This window comes from Dreissena polymorpha, chromosome 8, assembly GCF_020536995.1.
Source record: "Dreissena polymorpha isolate Duluth1 chromosome 8, UMN_Dpol_1.0, whole genome shotgun sequence".
NCBI classification, from domain to species: Eukaryota; Metazoa; Mollusca; class Bivalvia; order Myida; family Dreissenidae; genus Dreissena; species Dreissena polymorpha.
In genome coordinates, this window is record NC_068362.1 from 29,767,043 (window position 1) to 29,786,202 (window position 19,160).

At 36.5% G+C, this 19,160-nt stretch overlaps 1 protein-coding gene across 1 annotated transcript; it reads right to left on the reverse strand.

Annotated features, from left to right (window-relative positions):
- Nucleotides 1–1,513: 1,513 nt before the first annotated feature.
- LOC127842774 (temptin-like) lies at nt 1,514–11,345 on the reverse strand. Its single transcript, XM_052372485.1, has 4 exons — nt 11,211–11,345; nt 9,796–9,892; nt 8,573–8,723; nt 1,514–1,605 (listed from the first exon to the last, which is right to left on the reverse strand). The coding sequence occupies exons 1-4, from the start codon at nt 11,288–11,290 to the stop codon at nt 1,556–1,558; spliced, it is 378 nt and encodes a 125-aa protein (XP_052228445.1). The 5' UTR covers nt 11,291–11,345; the 3' UTR covers nt 1,514–1,555.
- Between the last annotated feature and the right edge of the window lie 7,815 nt (nt 11,346–19,160).

The window sequence follows — 19,160 nt, forward strand, 5'->3', positions numbered from 1 at the left end:
GAATTCTGTGCTGTTAATTAACAGAACATTTAAGAATTAGTATAGGATCAATTTTAGACCTTAAGAACAATGGTTCAAATACACTAAATTGGTAAATCGATGAAAAAGGGTTACATTGCACTAGATTAACAAGAACTCAGTAATCCGAGTTAAAATAAATTACGATTTCTTTCAAATACAGTTTTATGTATAGGCCTCCGGCGAAACATATACATATATGTTGGTTAACATGTAAACATATAATCGATTGGTATATTATGCTTAACAATTGCATAATCAGTAAACAACTTATTAATCGTAAATTTGGTCAAAATAACTATTACAAACAACACAATTAAGTCCATGTATTATTCTGCATGTTTTATGTTTTCACTTTTCCTCCAAAACGTTGTAATTTACCGTTGTTTCCTGTAAATGACGTGACTATTATTTCGTTATATAACTTTATTTGCTCATTCTATTCATATATTGTGAAATGTATATTTTCAAATAAACGAAACGAAACGAATACTTGTGCCTTTCTTATTTGATAGTACGACCTCGAAACGTGAACGAAAGTGATATGCATTACATAACATCATGAGCATTCGATTTTCTTGATAAAGATGAAAATTATAATATAAAACCAGGAATATATTATGCCGTCGGAGTTTTGTAAATAATATTAATTACATGCATAATAAAAGTTGAAACTAATTGTTACGCAGTGCGTACACGTAAGAGAAAATAAGAGCAAAATCCAATTACATCGCTGCGCCGTGAACTAGTATATAGATGCACAATTATAAAAGTACGAGACAAGTTGTCTTCATTTCAGTTCAAACAAACCTTGCGTTGTTTTTATTGTAATTTCAGGTAATTTCAAATAAATAGCGTATCTTAACATAAAGGTCTTTTCCACTTCTACCGGTATTTAACTTCACATGACTTAAATTGATTGTTAGAGTATTTATATATATATGCTGCAATTGAATCAGGTTAGCGATATTGCTATACGCATGTTGACAGACCCTATGGTTTTTAACATTGGATTTGGTAAGACCATTAACTTAAAAAAAATCACGCATTTTGTGTAAAAACGCGAGATGTATCAATAAAGAACCGGTACGAGACTTGCAAGGTAGCTTCCTTGTATTTTTTTTCATACCCATGTAAACAATCACACTTACAACTGAAGATGGTTTAAAATAGACTTTATTTATTAATTGTATTTTCATTTTATAGCACAAGTCAAATTATTTTTATTCTAAAGCACAAGTAAAATTATGTTAAATCTTAAGTAAGAGGATATGTTATAAAAGCAAAATAAATTCAACGTTATTTACGCGATAAATAGACACATGTTTGAATGAATGTCTGAGAAAACAGTCCAGAAAGTCCAATATGCACTTATTAATAGTGTTATACCGTATTTGATGTAAAGGGAAGTCATTTACAAAGAATGCCACCTTTTTTCTAGAAATGCTTATAGAACATTCATCACAGATGTATCAAAAAATTTCATAACACGCAATACAGTTTCTGACGTTTATTTCCAAACACAATTGGCGCCATGTCAGTTGCAAGTAAACCCGTCTCCGCAAGACCCCACTGACTCGCATATTCCTGGAGAAATATATGTGAACCATTCGTTAAACATGAAATAGTAATGTTTATTGCATGCCACATCGCAAAATATACAATACCAGCATTTTATAGCACGCTGTTCCCTATTTCACGCGTAATACAAACAAATATCGAATATTCTCGTTTGTTAATTAAACATGTTTGAAATAACAATTCGATTGTTAACATTCGCTTCCCGTTATTTCAATGACATAACTAAACATGAAATGTTGAATAAATGAAGGTATCAAATTAAAATGTCCATGTCAGAAAGGTTAAAACATAATTGAAATAGCCAAAAAGCGCAGGTCGGCAAATTTATTCGCTCTTTAACTTCCTTTAATATACTCGATACATGTGCCGCCCTATTAAGGATTGTCGGACCGTATTTGGTACAAAAACGAATATGGTAGATTTGTACCATATTCGGCCGAATATGGTACAAATGTACCATACTCGGACCGAAGATGGTACAATTTTCGACCGAATATGGTACAAACATTGTACCATATTCGGTTGGAATAAGTTTTTCTATGCTCGCCAAAACGTATTTGGTACATACCAAAAAAACTCATAAAAATGAAAATGGCCTACGTATATGGTACATAAATTATGTATTTCTTAATAAATGAAATAGTCTGCCGATGTGTAAACTTTTTTTCAAACTCAAATACATTGTATTAACCTAATATTGGAAGTGACAAAAGTATCATCATCATCATCATCATCATCATCATCATCATCATCATCATCATCATCATCATCATCATCATCATCATCATCATCATCGTCGTCGTCGTCGTCGTCGTCGTCGTCGTCGTAACTAGCAGTAACAGAAACAGCTAACCTAACCACACTTTACATGGATTTTGCTGGTTGTGTAACTGTTGCGGTTGCGCGTCAGATTGGCACGCAGGCGGCCTGGGTTCGATTCCCGGGCGGGCCAGATACTTTCGTGGAGATCATTAATAGCAATTTTCAAATTTTTAAAACTTTTTTTTTCGAAAGTGTATTTTCACCAAAATCCGATTTAAGAGATTTTGAGCTCTTTTAAATGAATATATCTCTCCAAAAATAAGGATGTTTGACTGGCTGCTTTAGACAGGTGTGACTGTATTCCTAAACATTACTTTGTAAAGTTGATTTGTCGTTCCGACGTCATATTGCTGAGAAGCCGACAAAGCTTTGAAGTTTCCGATTTTTTCTTTGATAACGTGCCGCTTTAAAAAGGCGGGAATTTTGCACACGAGTGTTACTCAGAAGTCAGTAACCATATTTGACTTGGCGGTCGGCAAGAAAAGTTGTGATTTTCGACTAGAAAGAATTGAAATCCAAACTTTCTTCAAACTTCAAAAGAATTCTTGACAGTAAGTACTGTACATAATTTTAATTTTCAGTTGTCTTAATATGCATTGATGTTTTAACATGCATTGATTTTTATGTTTTATGCCCCCCCCCCCCCCTCAGAGTGCATTTGCAGTTGTCCGTCCGTCTATCCAATTGTCCGTGGCATTCCTTCCGGGTGCGTAACTCCTAAACTGCTAAAATATTTAAGCTACAGTCATTTTTTCGAAAGTGTATTTTCCACCAAAATCAGATCGAGCTCCTGTAATCTGTAGATTTGAACATTTTAAATTTTATGGAGTTTATAGGTCTTTGACCTTCGAACCCTGCCTAGTCGTGACTTCTGGTGAGCGACCTAGGCCCCCAGGGCCCCTTCTTTATATCCCTTCCATCCACGTAGCATTGGTTTCTACAGACCGTTTGTCCGTTGACCGCCATAAGTTTGCCCGCTATTTTTCCCCTGAATTTGAATTCGGTTGGATTTCAATGAAACTTTACATGAAGTACTTGCTACTTTCATTGCGCATATTGCCCGGAAGTTCGGATTGTAAATTTTAGCGGAGCTATCAGACGAGTGATTTTAGCTCAGCTCATGTCGTGAGACATTCGTTTTCGACACGCGGTGTTCAATACAAGCTCTATTAACTAATGAAGTATAAATGTATAATAACTTATTATATTATTTCAGATGAAGGAAGCAATTAGGAGAAAAAGGAAGCAATTAGGGTGCTTGCCCAGGTCGAAGTACGACATTATTGTCAGATGTTAAAACGGATCGTTCGATGTCCCTGTGAAGAAACGGACACCTGAAGAGAATAATTGTTTGGCCATGATTAGAAAACGTAAGGACTTCGAGCTTGGTGACCGGGGTTCTTTATTGTGTGGCGGAAAGCAAGTCCTTGTGAAAGAAGATCTTCCTAGATTTGTTGAGAAGATGTTCATGGAAAACAAAGGATGTGGAGCAAGGGTTATTTACAACAAACTGAAAGTAAATTACACGGGGTTCTCGGAACAAGCTATCCTTGAAATACTGTACAATAGCAAGTATTACCATGAGAAGTATCCGAGATTTACAAACAAGCCAAAGCCAAAGACAATTACAGAAGAGGAACCAGGCAAAAGATGGCAGATTGACATAATTAACATGAAAAATCAAAGTGTTAGCTACAAGGGGTCCACATACAGTTATATTCTACAAGTCGTGGACGTTTATTGTAGGTACGTTATGCCAAAACCCCTGAAAACGAAGAGTTCGCGTGAAGTTGCAAAGGCATTAGAGGACGTGTTGATGGTTAGCCTTGCCCCTGACATCATCCAATGTGACAACGGACTGGAATTTAAAGGCCCTAGTATGAAACTTTTGTTGAACAAGTACAACATCAAAATGATCAATAGTAGGCCGTATCATCCTCAATCACAGGGCAAGTGTGAAAGGTCAAACAGTGTTATAAAGGCCAAGATTCTATTTGCAACAAAAAGTAAACGTGGATTTAACTGGGTCGAAGGGCTTCAAGATTTAGCCTATGCCATAAACACAAGTTTCAAACGAGTTCTTGGGGGTCTCACGCCCTTTGAAGCCTACTACGGAAGAAGTCATGTTTTTACCAAAGAACGTCATCGTTCTCGTGAAATAAAGAAAACCATACGGCGAGCAAATAAAAAGGCTTACAGGTCGCTGTTGAAAAACGCAACTTCCCCAAGCAAGTACAAAGTAGGAGAGACAGTATTAATTCGCTATCCCTTTCGAAAATCCAGGGTGCCAACCAAAAGATATGTTATCGAAGGCAAGGTAGAAAAAGTAAAACGAAATGGTGTTTATATCGTGTCATTTCAAGTACCGAACAAACACGAACTTGGATTCGTAAGCAAATCGGTTGGGGTCGAAAACATGACTAGCCTAACTGTTGCGTTAGAGAAACAACGAAAAATTAAAAAAACATTCATTAAAACAGAACCGCTCAGAGAAACAAAATCACAGAACTAAGTACTATCATGTTTTAACACACCATGAAAATCTGCAGTTGTTGGATGGGGTGAATATTGCCATGGACCCAAATCCGGATGGAAATTGTCAATTTGCTGCTATATCGCATCAACTTGGTAAAATTGGTATATACAAAGACGTAGATGCTTTACGTAAGGAAGCAGTCCATCACATTGTAGAAAACAGATATTTCTATGAAACTTTTGTCTATGATGAAACATTTGATGAATACGTTAAGAATATGTCTAAGAATGGGACATACGGCGACAACCTCACGCTCATTGCACTTATGAGAGAATATAATTTGCAGTGCCTGATAGTTTCTACCCGAGGACTAGAACACTCATCAATTGTGTCAGCAGATGGAAAGTTCGATGGTGATGTTGGAACAATTGCATTGGGGTATTTCCCAGAAGGATTTGGCATGCATTACGTTAGTATCCGTATCAATCAACGCGTGTACAAGGACATAATATCACGCTTAGAACAGTCGTATGACAACGGTGACTCTGGCGACAGCGCTGCGTCTGGCGACAACGCTGCGTCAGGCGACAACGCTGCGTCTGGCGACAACGGTGACTCTGGCGACAACGGTGACTCCGGCGACACCGCTGCGTCTGGCGACAACACTGCATCTGGCGACAACGCTGCGTCTGGCGACAACGGTGACTCTTGCGACAACGGTGACTCCGGCGACAACGGTGACTCCAGCGACAACGGTGACTCTGGCGACAACGGTGACTCCGGCGACACCGCTGCGTCTGGCGACAACGCTGCGTCTGGCGACAACGGTGACTCCGGCGACAACGGTGACTCTGGCGACAACGGTGACGTCTCTGTGTGTTCAGCCCTGAAAGAGCTTCAAGATATGATAAACAATAGGAGGGCACAGAAGCGAACGACTTTTCCATTTCTGATGTTACCACTTCACATTCAAGTTGAAATTTTTAAGTTCTGCATACAATCAAACCCGTCAATCCAGTTTGTGTTGGCGAAGGTCGGCAAACCCTTTAGAGATTTAATAAGGTCAATGAGTTTGCAAACACCTAGAATTTACATTCGGCCGGATATTGGACTAGATACTAGTAACAGAAATCCTGTTAGCGTTCGTTTCCTATTAACAAGAGCGGGCAGAAACAGCGGTCTTATTTCGGCAATAAAAGAAATCATCAAGGGGCCAAAATGGGCAAACGCATGGCTGCGTTTGCGTGTTAGTGGAATCGGTTGGTATGATATCATAGATGTCATGTACAGACATTACAGGTGAAATATACATGTATATCGGTGTTTGGAAACCTGTTATGTTATTTTTGTGATTGATGATTATGTTCTTCTACCGGAAATTTGTTGTCATTTGCTCATTTACTGGTAACTTTTTACGAAGCACATTTGGGATATTTTGGCTGCTACTAAAATGAATGTATATATGTATATTATGTCTTGTCAAAATGCTACAGTTGGATTAAAATTTAAATGCTGTTCTATGTTCTTCAATATTACTTTGAAAAATCCTGTCAGTATACCAATAAATGAAAAAAGTACAAGTTTGTTGAATCTCTTGAATGAAACAAATTATAAAATACAAAATGTAAAATGAATATGTGATGATGATGATGACAAAACATTTGTGATGATGATGATGGTAAAAAAATTGTGATGATGATGGTGGTGGTGATGATGATGACAGTGGTTATGATGATTGGGGTTTGATGATTGTGGTGATGATGATGATGATGATGATAATGATGATGATGATGATGATAACAAACGTTTTGGGATGATGATGACAGCGATGTTTATCGGACGATGATGATGGTTATAATGATGATGATAAGTTTTTAGATGATGATGACGGCGATGTTTATCGGCCGACGATGATGATAATGATGATGATGATAACAAAATATTTGTGATGATGATGATGGCGATGTTTATTGGCCGATGATGATGATGATATTCTCATCGTCGTCATCATCATCACAACATCCTCATTATCGACCGAAAACATCGCTGTCATTATCATCACAAAAAAAACTTTTGTGATCACCATTACGATCATGATAATGGATATGATGATGTTGGTTTTGATGGTGATGATGATGGTGGTGTTGGTAAAGATAACAACGATGATGATCATTGGGGTGTTGATAATTGATGTGATGATGATGATGATGATGATGATGATGATGATGATGATGATGAGATAACGACGATGATGATGATGATGATGATGATGATGATGATGATGATGAGATAACGATGATGATGATGATGATGATTACGATGATGAGTGTGTATCATATTCGGAACGAATGTGGTACATTTTTCATCCGATTATGGTACAAGTTTGTACCATATTCGGTCAGGCATTTTACCCCAAAACTGCAGATACGTATATGGTACATTTAGACAGTTGTACCATATTTGGCCGAATATGGTACAAACTTGTACATATTCGTTTTTGTACCAAATACGGTCCGACAAAGGATGTTACATTTAAAAAATCGTCACACTCGCTTTGCAACATACCTTTCCTTGTATTGAAAAGTTAATGTTGGCAGTAAAATAAATACTTATGAAATGAAGAAAATTGATCACAACCATAAGCTGTAATACATCTGTACAAAAAGAGTTAAGAATCTGACCATAAAATCGTTGAGGTTCGGGCTAACGAAAACAATGAAAAGACAACTTGTATCGGATGCTTAATTACTAGTATATTAATTGTAACATATATCATACTGGTTAAGGGAGACAGTTTTACCAATAATGTTTTATTATTCGAATAAGCGCTCATGGCATTATGCTTTGTTTACCTTTCCCTGAGTGATAAAAACGTGTAATCACAGTGGAAAGAAACGAATATCCAGTAAACAAGTACATGCATATTCTTATGCAATTGTATTTACCCAATTATTATCAAAGAAACTGGCAAGAAACTGGACAGAAAACATACACACTGAAAACGATCACATATCTTTTATTAATGCAATATATATATAATATATTATATGCATACTTTTCACATATTGGCATTAATTGATGTATGTCAGCAAAGATTAGAAAAGTTCTTTTTTACCCAAAGTGAAAAAAATGAGATCGCTGTCTTTTAAGCAAGTTCATGCAGTCTTATATAAACTCATAGAAAAAAGGTATTCTATTTTAATAATTTAATTAATTAAAACTATACAAATAAAAACAAATTCGTACCAATTGAATCATAATTTACGCGGAGGTATGATTTTACTACGACATGCGTAACTAGGTTCACATGTGCATTTGTAGATGTGCCTGTAAACTATATGCGTGTAGGCACACCATTGTGTCTTTTTACGTACATTGTACCCGTTGGTAAACCATATTGCTTTTAACCCAACGGATACGGCATAATATTTACAAGATACACTCAATTGTTTCCTGTAGGTCATTGTATGTACCATGTACGTTTTGGAAATGGAGAGCTCCCACTATGATCGTTGAAAACGCCCACATAATATTTGCAAGTAGGTACATGATAAAATTGCTTTCCCCAAATATTTATCAAGAACGGACAAGTACGGCATATGAGATATCACCACCCTTGTATGGTCGACAAATTATTGGTTTCAATGAACAAAACGTAACGGTATAGACAGTTACCCGGATGTCCGGTGGCATGGCCGGTGGGCACTCCACCCTTCACCCAGGCGCAAGTCGGGTCCCCGAGTTCCGCTCCGTTAGTTTTACCGTCGCCGTCACTGTCCGCCATGCACAGAGCCTTGGTCCAAGTGTGACCCGCGGCGGAGAATGCCTTTAAACATCATTACTTTATGTATGGAGGTTTATTTGTTTTTATTCCGACGTTTAACAGTATGTGTACTTCAGTCACATTGAGGCGGTCATTTAACCGTCTGACACTATATCAGTACATATGGCACATACAAATACCATTGCCTGGCCTGTTTCAATCAGAGGTAGGGTGTGAAGAGTCTTAACCGAATTTTCATGACCAATCGCCAGTCAGGGAATTTAACTTACGCACCTAGAATCTAGCGACCTTCCGCATGATTGCTTTTATTATCCCCATGCTCCGAATTGGAGCGGGGGGATTATGTGGTTATCTCCGCCGTCTGTCCGTCCGTCCTGGCCACTGTCTCCTACAATATTAGTACTAGAACCTTGAAACTTAAACACATGATAGCTATGAGCATATATGCGACAGTGCACTATCTGGAATTTTGATCTGACCCCTTGGTCAAAAGCTGCGGCGTGTGGATACGCGTCGGTCTCTGCCGCACAATTTCTAGTTTTAAGATGTGTATACCGGGTAGTTTTTATTTATCCGAACCGGGACAGATGCCAGACACTGATAGCTTTTGATAACTTCTAGCTCGACAACTACATAAACAACTACATAAACATTAACACAAATTGCTTTTTGTCGGTCAATTTCATTCAATTGTGGCAGCGATTAAAACAATGTCAATGCAGCTATCAGACAAGTTCATTGCTGTAACTCAAATACAATTCTTACTTCAGTCAACTGGTGTGTTACTTAATTAGATATATAGGCCAAAGGTCAAAGTCACATTTGAAAGAAATTGTAAAAGATATACAAATAGCTTGTCGTTAACCGAAATGTTATTTTAAGTTACTAGTTTCACGTGTCAACGGGAGATCATGAACACTATATTTACCAGATTCAAACGTAAAATGGCGAAGTCAAACTTAATAGCTACAAATACTCCTTTGCTAGTCAAAACTATAATAAGACTGACGTTGTTTTGTTTCTCAAATATTTAGTAGCCCTTTCATATCACGCATACGGCATTTCGCAAAACCCGTCGTCCATAATACAAAAATGCATTGATAGTAGTACGTACCTGCCCGAATAGGTTCTTGTTGATGGTGTGCTGATGAGGGTCATAATGACCTACAGCCTCCCATATCCCGCCTCCACAGGGGTTCGGCACAGAGTAACTAGTGAGTAGAAACACACGACATTTTATTCGAATTTTAGTATATGATCATGAGAATATTTCACTTTTTTTAAATAACTGATAAAGCACAAGTAGATGTTTTTGGTCTCTTTCCTAAAACGGACCTTTTCACATATACATGCAATGGCATGTATTGAAGTTTTTCATTAAATGTTTTATATTGATTAATGTAAACATCGGATCTAGAAAGCTCCAGTAAAAACAAGAATAAAATAAAAGAAAGAAAGTAAGTAACCCTCAACTGGGCTCCAACCACTGACTCCTGGAGTAAAAATCTATCGCTTAGACCATTCGGCAATCCGTGCTCATACGATGCGTGACGTATTTTATAATTTATATAAGCAGTCCACGTAGTATCACAAAATATAACGACAACAACAGAACTCTCCGAATCATTCAATCGTTTTCCGTTGCAACGCTTTGTAATTTTTAGGTTTTAAATCGTCAAACGATGCAAATAATGAATATTTTAGTGCATGGTAAATATTAAGTATTACTTTGTTATCACAAATATCATGACTACAACGAAAATTTGCGAATCTGTAACATTTTTGTTTTTAATTTTGTCACTTTACCAAAACGTGAAAAAGCCCCTTTAAATTAAAGACTTTCAGCTGTAAATAAGAATTTCTCTCATGATCATGTTTGTGGACTTTCATAATGCCTATAATGTAGATCTGGAACTCTTATTTACATATCGCACCGATGATATGTAGCTTTGTATATGGTAATATAAGCAAAATAAACACATTCTTGTCTATATTCAACAACGCGCTTGAACTATGAATGAAATGCCGCTGCAAGCGTATGTAGATACAATGTTCTTACTCAAATGACCCTTTTTATGAACATGGATTGCACGAGATTGAATTCTTTATTATTAGAGTCAAACGAGTGCGCAAAATGAACTGATAAATGTTTTTTTTTTTATTATTACTGAACGATTTTCCGGTTGTAGGCTTGGACAGAGTATCTTTTAATGTTTGTTATGTTTTATGGTCAATAAACATTCACTATTCTATTATAAATTGAATACTTTTTATTACTTTATATTATTTATTTCATGTTATAATTAAATTTATTATAAAATATCAAAGTAGTTATTTAACAAAGTTGTATATGCAGACAAGAAGTTAGTTTGTAAGACGAGTCAAACTGTAATCTCTAAAGTGTATATATCATTCCAACATAGAAACCTCACTGCGAGCATTTATAAATTACCAGAAATGTTTTACTGAATTATACCAACGTTCACCCCTTCACAAACAAAACAACAAATCTTTAGTACAAAGACTCACCCATTAGGGAAGGAATCCCGAAAATTCGGATAAGCATAAGCCGCCCCCAGTAGAACAGCTATAAAGGCGATTAATTGCATCCTATCCCTTTTCTTGCTCCGTTATGAATACTAAAACAAAGACCTGAACGTGTCCTACCGTATATATTTATATATTGTAGTCGAGATTTATGTGACATGCGCATCTGTTACCTTACTAAGGCCAAGAGATTATTAGTTTATTTGGCTAAAGAATGGAGCGGATATTATATGTTTGCATGAAACACTAAATGTGTAATGTTGTCATCATCTTCATTTAAAACATTCATCAATGACAACTTAGTTCACATTAAATAATGAATTTCAATGGTCAATATTGTTGAGGTCAAGACATTTGATGTACGTGGTTTGAACATGAGCAAAAACTAATATACGGATAATGCTTCTGACATAAGGTAAAAAGCTCACATATATTTGGAGATGTTCTTTTTAAAGGTCGTCTAATTGAATTTGGTTTATGAAAGTGTTCTACATACAGCGAAACTCTTAACATAAAACTTAGTAAGACGGTGTTACCGACTTGGAACAATCAATACAAAGCAATAGGGATTAAATCCGGTGTATAGGCCAACCAACTCATACACGTAATCCAGAATTTAAAAAATCATTAAGGTGTCTCAAAAGGAATTATTATTAGTAAAACAAGTTGCGTTTAGTGCCATATAACATAGCTTTGTTGTTAACTCTAAATATGTATAATAAATCATTTTCCACACAGGAATTCGATATTAGTTTTAAACGATCTCCAATCATAGTTATACAATTGCAGATATATTAAATGGAAATTAAAAGCCATCTCAATAGTTAAATGTCTATCAGTGCAAAACATATTTACTGACGCTTCAAACTGAATACACGATGTATTGGTGGACCAATGCGCTTAACGGTGACTTCAGACGTAACTTACACAATAGAACTACGAGAAAACTCGGACGCTTCCTAATCGAATATACGACGTCTTGGAGGATCAATGCGCTTAACATTGACGTCAGACGTAACTTACACAATGTTAATGCATTAGGGCTTGATCGTTTGGTGACATTTTTTCCGACTACATAGCCATTTGATTTTTTCTTACGCACGATATTTTTCTTGACAGTCGCAGCGACGCACGATATATTTAACACGATATATCGCCTTTTTGGCTACCCACACAAGGGCGATATATCGTGTTAAATATATCGTGCGTCGCCGCGACTGTCAAGAAAAAGATCAAGTATCGCCGCGACTGTCAAGAAAAATATCGTGCGTCACCGCGACTGTCAAGAAAAAGATCAAGTATCGCTTCGTGTGTCTAGTGTCGCCCTTGATGAAAGAAGTGCGAGATTATAGAACGCACTATCCGGATTCCGTACGGTTCTTATATTTTCGGGGTAGAAACATATTTTCGAATACCTTTTTTCTATAAGAAGATTTTTATCCCCACGCTTTTTGAAAAAAAGGTGGGGATATTGTGGTTATCTCCGCCGTCCGTCCGTCTGTCCGTCCGTCCGTCCGTCCTGGCCACTATCTCCTCCTACACTAAAAGCACTAGAACCTTGAAACTTACACACATGGTAGCTATGAGCATATGTGCGACCCTGCACTATTTGGAATTTTGATCTGACCCCTGGGTCAAAAGTTATAGCGGTTGGGGTGGGGCCGCGTCAGAAATTTTCACTCATTTTTTTAGGTTATTTTACATTTACTTCTTTATTTCTACACCGATTCACTTCAAATTGATACTGGACCTCTCTTATGACAATACGGTCAATCTCAACCATGCATGGCCCCATTCCCAACCCTGGGGCGCCCCGCCCACATAGGCCACACCCACCAAAAATTTCCATTTACTATAATTTTTTCATTTCTACACCGATTCACTTCAAATTGATACTGAACTTTTGTTATGACATTAGGGTCAATCTCAACTATGCATGGCCCCAATCCCAACCCTGGGGCGCCCGCCCACATAGGCCACACCCACCAAAAAATTCCATTTACTTTAACTTTTTTATTTCTACACGGATTCACTTCAAATTGATACTGAACTTCCCTTATGACATTAGGGTCATCTCAACTATGCATGGCCCCATAACCAACCCTGGGGCCCCGCCCACATAGACCACACCCACCCAAAATTGCCTTTACTATAATTTCTTCATTTCTACACCGATTCACTTCAAATTGATATTGAACTTCTCTTATGACAATACAGTCAATCTCAACTATGCATGGCCCCATTACCAACCCTGGGGCGCCCCACCCACATAGACCACACCCACCCAAAATTGCCTTTTACTATAATTTCTTCATTTCTACACCGATTCACTTCAAATTGATACTGAACCTCTCTTATGACAATACGGTCAATCTCAACTATGCATGGCCCCATTACCAACCCTGGGGCCCCGCCCACATAGACCACACCCGCCCAAAATTGCCTTTTACTATAATTTCTTCATTTCTACACCGATTCACTTCAAATTGATACTGAACTTCTCTTATGACAATACGGTCAATCTCAACTATGCATGGCACAATTACCAACCCTGGGGCGCCCTGCCCACATATGTCACACCCACCCAAAATTGCCTTTTACTATAACTTCTTCATTTCTACACCAATTCACTTCTAATTGATGATGAACTTCTCTTATGACAATACGGTCAATCTCAGCTATGCATGGCCCCATTACCAACCCTGGGGCACACCTAGGTCAAACATTCGGGAACTGCTTAAAAACTTTTTTTTTGCCAATTATATTACCAAAATAAGATGTAATACATGATACCACTGTGGCTTGTCTACTTCCATAATACAATTATTATTTAAGGAGCTATTTATATAAACTCATCCTTCTAAATAATATTATCAATATTTTGAACCTGATTAAGTTAATACATATGACCAATGCAATGCCAAGTTTATACTTTAAGTTATGCTCATAATGTATTTTCTATATTATGTCAATGTGCTCAGCTCTATCAATGCTATGGAAAAGACATAATACCATTTATATTGCTAGCTTATTGGCCAAATAATACAAATATTTTTTATTAGCAACTACTTAATTTACATAAACTGAAAGCAATTACTTAATTTTGTTCTCCAGACCTTTTTACTCAAATATGATTAAAATTGCATAGGAATACATTTTTTATGTTTACATTGTGATTAACCGATAATAAACTGTCAACCGTTTGTTTTCACAAGATAAACCAATATTAAGACAATAATACAATTGCTTCATGTGTAGCAGTCATCATGCACATGTTAAATATCAAGCACAGTAAAACATCATTAAACTCACTCACCCCCTTATACATTGCGACAAGCAGCGACTTCAATGATAATTAAATAACACAGGTATCTTAAAACCTAGATCAAATAATCTTGGACCCTCTCGTTTTCCGATTCCAAGATTGTTTGATCCTAATATTCTAATCAGTTTTTTTTCATAATCCAAATCATTGATTCACTTCCATTCTCTTGTTTCATAACAAGATTATGACACAAGTGAGTCATTAATTATCAAAATAATCACAATAAGCAACCAACAACAAAATCATTAGCATGTGCATTGTCTGCCAAGCTTAGTGTGTAATTAAAACAAAAACACAGCCCATTATGTGCTCTACCACAGAACAAACAAAATAAAATAAAACAAATAAATAACCAAAACACTTAAGGATGATCCCAAATTGATATGCCTTCTATGCATGTGAATACTTATTGCTCATATACTCTCTGGCACTCATATATAACTGTGTTATTATGAGTCTTAATGGGCTAGATAGCTATTTGTAATTGCTTGTTTCTTTGTTGTTGTCGCTATTTTTGTCTTTGTACAAAGTGACATGCATGTATGCTGTTCTAGCACTCATATATAACTGTGTAACTATGAGTCGTAGTGGTCTAGGTAGCTCTTGGCACATGTTTCATTTGATCTATTTATACAAACTCTGAAGTCATAAGCACTTTGACTGGTAAATAATTATACTTGGTTAGACTTAATGTCTTGCCATGACCCACCAAATGTAATCAATGTGCAAGACAATATTCATTGTTGCCTCTTACCATATTAAGTTAATGTACACACCATGTTAAAATTACAATTTAGTTGAGCATAGTCCATTTTATGATAGTAATTATGCTTTTCTCCCCCTTTTTTTCACATAAACTCTATAATTAAAAAATAGTAATATTACAAATAATGACATGAAAACAGATATCTCCAAATGCTTTCTGTACAACATTTACCAAATATGTACGCACATAAACACTGCCAACAGATATCTTACAAAATGCATAATCTTTACTTAACATGTACACAAGTCATATAAATAGTTGCATCACATTAAAAAATTTGCGCTTACCACAAAACTATCTTTAAAATATGCTTCATCAAATTACTGTCTTTCATTCTACGGTAAATAACTAGCTGTCCTCAGACTCTCCTAATTACCGCGTGTCATTCTATCATTTTGTTATGAGAATCATGATCTTACCTTACTCAATTGTTGTTCATATCTATCAAGATGCTGCTTTCAATTGTGGCGAGCAATAAAGCCCACACCAACCGAAAATTTATCCGAAAATGTATAAATCCACAAGTTTTAACTACGCTCATCTACACTTTGGTAAACACACACTCATTTACTTCAAAAAGGCAACATTCACTCTTAAAAAGTTATCCATTTAGATGCACGTCATTGATATCCATTACGTCCGTAATGATTTTAATCCAAATAACAAAACACACGCCGATAACTACTGCCTATTTGTAACGTACGATTTGTCGACAAACTCCTGGTGCACATGTGTTGACTAATTAAGCTTGCGGAAATCGTGCACTTTCTACCTACACTGACGCCCATAAAGCTCAAGGAGCATTGTATTTATCTATTTATTTTTGTGATCAATATACAAGTAAGCGTTCAAATATGCGCATATAAAAAGTATAACATTTGACCAACATTTTTAATTGATTGTTCAAAACAAAACAGCTTGTATACAGAAATAAATTGATAATAGACCTTCTTCCAATCGATTATCTCTTCTATTGCAGTATGCTTACTTGACTATTGATGGCATGCATTGTCACTTTAAATGACGACCCTGTTAACACGCCGCTTTGGCAAACATGTATACAACACGCTCTATGAAGAGATCGTTATAGTTTTTGGCCTGACTGCCACTTTCAGATTGCTTACATTATTTAAAATAATATAAAAAATATGTTTCTGTTTCGATCATTAAATACTAGCACTTTTTTTGCTCTCATCCGTTACACAACCAAACATACATCTATATGTAATGAGGTTTGTAAAAATCAATTAAAGACATTAATCATGAGCAATTTTCTTGCTTATTTTAATTATTCTTCTTCTTCGAATACTCCTTCTTTCTCATATTCTGTTCTTGCGGGTCGGGCGCACGTTAGCTTTTCCTAATCCAAGTATCTCTTCTATCCGGGTATGACATAATGTGCACCGATCTAGGTTTATATAGGAAGAGGATAGGTTTGTTCTATTCCCTCACCATGAAAACTAAAGGTCTTAAACAAATGAACATGTTCGAACTAGTGTGCTGGCTTGCAGTCTTACTTCTTAGAGGAGGCGATGTCCATCCAAATCTTGGACCTGACAGCTCCTTTGGTATATTTTCCTCATCTTTTGGTACTTCTTTCTCATCATTAATATCCGATGCATTCACGAATAATCTAAACATTGTCCACTACAATGTACAGAGCTTCATCACCAAGAAAGATATTCTATTTGCAGACCTTAATGGTTTCGATATTCTAGCCTTTACTGAAACTTGTCTTAGTCCAACAGTCGACACTGCCGATTTACTCTTCCCGTCATACCATACGCCGTTAAGAAGGGATAGACCAAACGATTCCCAGGGAGGAATTCTCTTATATGTAAAATCTGATCTTTTTGCCACTGAGCGACCGGACTTACACATTGACGATATTGAATGCTTTTGGGTTGAATTACGCATCAAGGGAAGGCGACTTTTATTCGGCTGTTTTTATAGACCACCTTACTCTTGTCCTTATTTACTAGAATGCATACACTATTCAATATCACTAGCCGTGGACACAGGTATCGAAAATATTATGATTACAGGTGATTTTAATCTCGACATAAATAAACCCCAGGGTAAGATCAAATTGGACTCTCTTCTCTTACAGTATAATCTCTCCCAGATTATCAGCGAACCTACCCATTTCACTGAAACCTCCGAATCTATTCTTGACCTCTTTATGATCTCATCTTCATTAACAGTGTTACACAGTGGCGTTGGCGAACCTTTTCTTCACCAACAAGTTCGTTATCATTGTCCAGTCTACTGCGTTATCAACCTCAAAAGAAATGCTGGGTCTAATTTTAAACGTAAAATATGGAGATACAAAGATGGAGACTATACTAAATTACGTCAACTTGTGCAAAACTTAGATTGGAATGACTGCTGCGACAATAATATAGACATATACGTCAAATTTTACACGTAAACTGATCTCATTCTGTGATACCACAATCCCATCTAAAATTGTTACAATACGGACAGCTGATCCTCCATGGTTACATAATAACATACGAAAGGAAATCCGAGGCCGCAAACTTGCATACAAAAAAGCCAAGGCCTCAAATTTAGACAGACATTGGCTGATTTATTGCCAACAACGCAACCTTGTTAATTATCTCGTCAGATCAGCGAAAAAACTTCACTTCGATATCCTTGCTAAAATGATACGCGAACAACAGCATTCATCATCGGACTTCTGGAAAATCATCAAAAACTTTACAAATAAAAACACCTCACATAACGAGTTGCCTCCCTTAATTCATAATGGTACCATTTATGAGTCATCTCTTGATAAAGCAAATATCCTAAATTCATTCTTTTAATCACAATCTAACCTAACGATTCAATGTAAATCACAGCTTTTTTCACGATCGTTCTTACCATCAACAATAAACCTATGGAACGCCCTGCCTGAATCTGTTAGATATTCTCCTTCTCTTTCTACCTTCAAAGCAAATCTAAACAAAGACAAACAAAAAATCCCCATGCATTACTACGATGGCGAGCGGACGCTGAATGTCCTTCACGCACGTCTGCGAATGCATTGCAGCAACTTAAAGAACATTTGTACTCGAAAAAAATCTCGGAAAGTCCATATTGTCAGTGTGGGTAGATCGAAGACACTTATCACTTTTTCTACACTTGTCCAATTTATAATGAAAAACGAGCAATCCTATTTGACAATATTTCCAGTTTTCAACCCATAACCTTACAACTTCTTCTCTTTGGTGTCAAAGACGGATCATACGAAGACAATTCACGTATCTTCAAACATGTTCAGTCTTTCATCCGAGATAGTCATAGATTTTAACATAGCCCCATTTCAAGAACAGACCTGATCCTGCTTACGATGTCCCGCCCCGCAACTGTTTCTTTTATTATCGTAACTTTCTCAAGTCACGATAACTCTGTCACTTTTGACTCATTCTCTATTACTCATTAATAATTCTGATGTATACAAACGTAATATCATTCTTTCACTATCTACATCATATTACGTTTTTGTATTAATCCACCTATCCCTTTTTCAGTTCGATACTGTATATTTATTTATACTAACATATTTCGCTATTCATTGTTTCAACATTCTGTACATTGTAGCTGTATGCTTAATTGTTTACACCTTATCAGCAGCACCGTCAAAGGACAGAAGAGAGACTTAGCATAAGCTTAGAGCTTTTTTCTCAATTCTGTCAATTTACACTTCGCAGTACTTTTTTAAGCATATTTCGTAGAAAGTTGTAAGTATGTTTGTAGTGTATTATATTGCTTACATGCTGTATATGAATAGCCAAATAAATATTGTTTAAACCAATTAAATTCCCGGTATTCAACG

Bases quoted from the DNA above. Each gene is read 5' to 3' on its own strand.
- LOC127842774 (XM_052372485.1), bottom strand. From the start codon at position 11,290: ATGCAATTAATCGCCTTTATAGCTGTTCTACTGGGGGCGGCTTATGCT. The intron at 8,724-9,795 runs GTACGTACTACT...TGATGTTTAAAG, and splicing joins ACAAGAACCTATTCGGGCAG to GCATTCTCCGCCGCGGGTCA. The intron at 1,606-8,572 runs GTAACTGTCTAT...ATATTTCTCCAG, and splicing joins CCATGCCACCGGACATCCGG to GAATATGCGAGTCAGTGGGG.